The following is a 3,797-nucleotide window of genomic DNA, read 5'->3' as shown; positions in this document are numbered from 1 at the left end:
AAAGTTGAAGGGTGTAGACACAAAATGAAGCCAAGTTAAAGGCATGTTTATGTATTATTCCATAAAGAAAATAACTATTGTCACTTCTAGTTCCTACTAATTACCGAACAAGGACTAGAATAACAAGTACTTCCATTAAGTAAAAACATAGTATTATCAGTATATCACCAAAACCAAAGCACATCAAAATAAAGCTTAGCAGAGATGCAAATCAAAAAATTTATGTAGTGGCAATAAATATTAACTCCTAAATAAATTGAACCATAACCTAAGTCCTTGAAATGAGAAACACAAGTGACAGTCAATCCAAATCTAAAAACAAAAGTCAACACCATTCATTCTGCAACTCATATTAATTTTAATTTAGTTTACTTTTCTACATCCTTATTAGGAACACTAAATGCTTACCAAGCCCTACATTAACTAACATAATTACTACATAAAATCTATACAACAAAGAAACAAGTTAAATAACATAATTACTACATAAAATCTATACAACAAAGAAACAAGTTAAAGAAGTACAAGGATACTATGAGCACAAGAAGAGAAAAAATTCTATGATATTTGATCAAACATTTTACAATGAAGCAGTAATTCAACAATAAATAATTTAAATACACTAAGAAACAAACCTTAAATATTGTTAGGCCACGGCTCCAATGCTCCTTGACATATGCTCCCATTCTTGTTTATGTTTGGATTGGGGAAAACCTTTTTTCCTAAATCCTTAGCTGCACGGACTCTTCCCTTTTGATGTTGCACCCATATCAGATTCTCCAAAAATACTCTACTATTCGTTTCTGTTCAAGAAGTCCAATTTGCAAGCCTGACATGAGGCTAGGGAGATTCAAGAAATATTGAACATCACTAAAAGACTTGGTGACATCGTAGTATAGCACATAAAAGAACTATATAAGATAGAATCAAACACATAATAGAGAAATTGACGAAAAGTGCCACTAGATGGGGATTCCTTGGAGACAGTTCCTTTAATTAGCTTAAGATAAATAAATCCACCAATAATTTGTCAATGCACATTTTTACAATTTAGCAATCAAAAGTTTTGTAAAGAACAAACCATCTAAAATTCAACCTAATATACAAATCACCATAACCAATTTACAAATCATCTGAAAACACAAGATAAAAAAATATTCTTCAGTACGTTAAAGGAAAGAAAAATTGTTTTAACACAATTCAATAGCATAACTTCTTCATATAAGCAGCAACATGTCCCATAGAAAATGCAAAACTTTTTCATTTCATAATTAATTATCTGCAACAACATATGATTAGGTTTAGACAGAGAGTTATGACTAGAAAATATTAATGAGTTGGAATGATTTAGAAATTGGTACACCAAATTCCTTGAGATAAAACGTTATTGATACTCATTGACTAACAGAATGTCAAGGTCTTCTTTGCTCTAGTTCTCCAGTACGCACCATTTAAATCTATTTGACCATATACAATCCCTAATTGCAAAATTAATAGAATTTTTCTTACAGAATATAATGGAGCGTGTTGTGAATCCTGGACCGATTGATCGTACACTTCTTCTCTCTCAGCATGAGCATAAATCAGAATTGTTATGGAAAGGTGAGATATCATTTACTAGCCTTATGAGGACGGTGTGCATGAATGATGCCTGGAATTTGTTTCGTTTGCATCGACCTTATGGACGTGTTGAGGAGATCTTACGTAGGTCAAGACTGTATGATGTAGTTTGTGTGGGCAGGATGCAGTATGACTGTGCCCTTGTTACAGCTATGGTTGAGCGTTGGAGGCCAGAAACTCATTGCTTCCACTTACCTTTTGGTGAGGTCACGATTACATTACAGGATGTGCAGGTCTTGTTTGGTTTGCGCATCGATGGTGATGTTGTGTACATGCAGGATGCTACACGGAGGATTCGTCCATGGCGTACTTTATTAGAGACACTCACAGGATGCGCCATAGCACCTGCTGATATGGATGGTGCGAGCCGGGTGAGGATACATAGCATTACCGGCTACTTGCGAGATCAGTTACAAATAGATCCGATAGGAGATGCTACTCCAGTGGAGCGGGTTGAGAAAATTTCTAGACTTTACATGCTTGTTATATTGGGGGGCATCTTATTTCCGAACACGTCGGGGAACCTTATTAGCTTACAATACTTAGCGTTCCTAGATCCCATCCACGATGTAGGTAAGTATAGTTGGGGCAGTGCAGTGTTGGCCTACTTGTACCGTGCACTTTGTCGGGCATCTATCGGTAATGTGGTTGACATTTGCGGATTTATTCCTCTCCTTCAGGTAACTTTACTAAAGTTTTAAAATACATTCAAATACAAAGAATCTTTTAACATTATATTGTACACAAATATTTTTTCTATATTCAATTTTTTAAAATATTGAAATTAGATACAAATAATTTCTAAAAATTATTAAAAATAGATATATGTAAATAATTTCTAAAAATTATTAAAAATAGATATATGTAATTGTTAAATTTTTTTTTGTTAATGATGATAGTTTAATTAGTTTGTTTGTCACATTAAGGTTTGGTGTTGGGAGAGGATCTTGCCTGTACAACCATCAGCTCCTCCGCCGCATGATGGTGATGTATTACTTCCATATGCTAGGCGATGGACGCGTGGAATTGATAGGGATACTGAGTCACATCATGTTCTTATCCCGATTAGAGATCAGCTAGACCGCATGACAAAGGATCAGGTACATTAAATAATTTTTGCAACTCTTTACTAGTTTTTTAAAATATATATATATATAATCTACATATAAAAGTAAATTATTTAAAAGTAAATCAATAATAATTTTATTTATATACTAAGCGGTTAACGTTGATTTTATCTAATTGTTATATTTTAAAAATAGTTTCGATGGACACCGTATAATGAGATTTTACATACATTGCCTCATAATTGTACGATCGATGAGCCTTTATGGATGGCATGCGTGCCTATGCTTTGCCTAGAGATTGTTGAGGTGCACGCACCTGATAGAGTGATGCGTCAGTTTGGTCGTCCCCAACATATACCTGCGATTCCTAGTTGGGGAACCAACCACCACGTGCATGATCAGCGTAGGAGGCTTGGATCGGAGGTTCTTGAAATGTTGGATAAATATTTTCGTGATTGGGGTAATCGACATCAGAGTTTAGCGGTTGAGGTAGATGATGGTACTAGAGGGGCAGGGTATAAATTGTGGTACATGCGGTATGGAAGGTTGCTTATAGGTAAGCCTGCATTAGAGGTTGATGTACCGTCAGGCTTTGTTCATTCTGCTGGTACTAGCATTGCGATGTCTAGAGGATTATTTAAGTTGCACAGTCTTGCATTACAGTGGCAGAGAGACACAGCCTTAGCTTCACATGGTGAAGAGGTATCTCAGATTGTTAGGGATACATTGCTTGAGGCCGGAATACAATTTAGAGAGCCATTTTTTGAGGGAGATCCTTTGTTTGAACATATACGTGCCAGAGGACCCAGACGTGGACGTGTAGATAGACGAGGACGAGGACGAGGACGTGGGGGCATAGAGGTAGAGCACGAGACGTGCTCTAGGACGTGGCGCTGGTGGTATACCTATTCCTCCAGACATAGAGGCAGAGGCGGGAGTAGAGGCCGATGATTTGCATATCCATCAATTTGGCACATCAGACATCATGAATTTATTAGATATGTCATTTGGAGATTATATACCTGATATGGCGGTAAGCATTAACAATTTAATATAAACTTAAAACATTAATAACTAATATAAATATTTCAAAATAACTATTTATATATT

General features: G+C 35.8%; 2 protein-coding genes across 2 annotated transcripts; both read left to right on the top strand.

The window, feature by feature from the left end:
• Nucleotides 1-1,517: 1,517 nt before the first annotated feature.
• LOC125865549 (serine/threonine-protein phosphatase 7 long form homolog) lies at nucleotides 1,518-2,729 on the top strand. Its single transcript, XM_049545756.1, has 2 exons — nucleotides 1,518-2,300; nucleotides 2,547-2,729. Exons 1-2 carry the CDS (start codon nucleotides 1,518-1,520, stop codon nucleotides 2,727-2,729), a joined length of 966 nt encoding a protein of 321 aa, XP_049401713.1.
• A 240-nt stretch (nucleotides 2,730-2,969) lies between these two features.
• On the top strand, nucleotides 2,970-3,385 carry LOC125864579 (uncharacterized). The gene is made up of 2 exons (XM_049544599.1): nucleotides 2,970-3,243; nucleotides 3,351-3,385. The coding sequence occupies exons 1-2, from the start codon at nucleotides 2,970-2,972 to the stop codon at nucleotides 3,383-3,385; spliced, it is 309 nt and encodes a 102-aa protein (XP_049400556.1).
• Nucleotides 3,386-3,797: the final 412 nt, after the last annotated feature.

This window comes from Solanum stenotomum, chromosome 5 (genome assembly GCF_019186545.1).
Source record: "Solanum stenotomum isolate F172 chromosome 5, ASM1918654v1, whole genome shotgun sequence".
NCBI lineage: Eukaryota > Viridiplantae > Streptophyta > Magnoliopsida > Solanales > Solanaceae > Solanum > Solanum stenotomum.
This window is presented reverse-complemented; position numbering and strand designations above follow the sequence as displayed.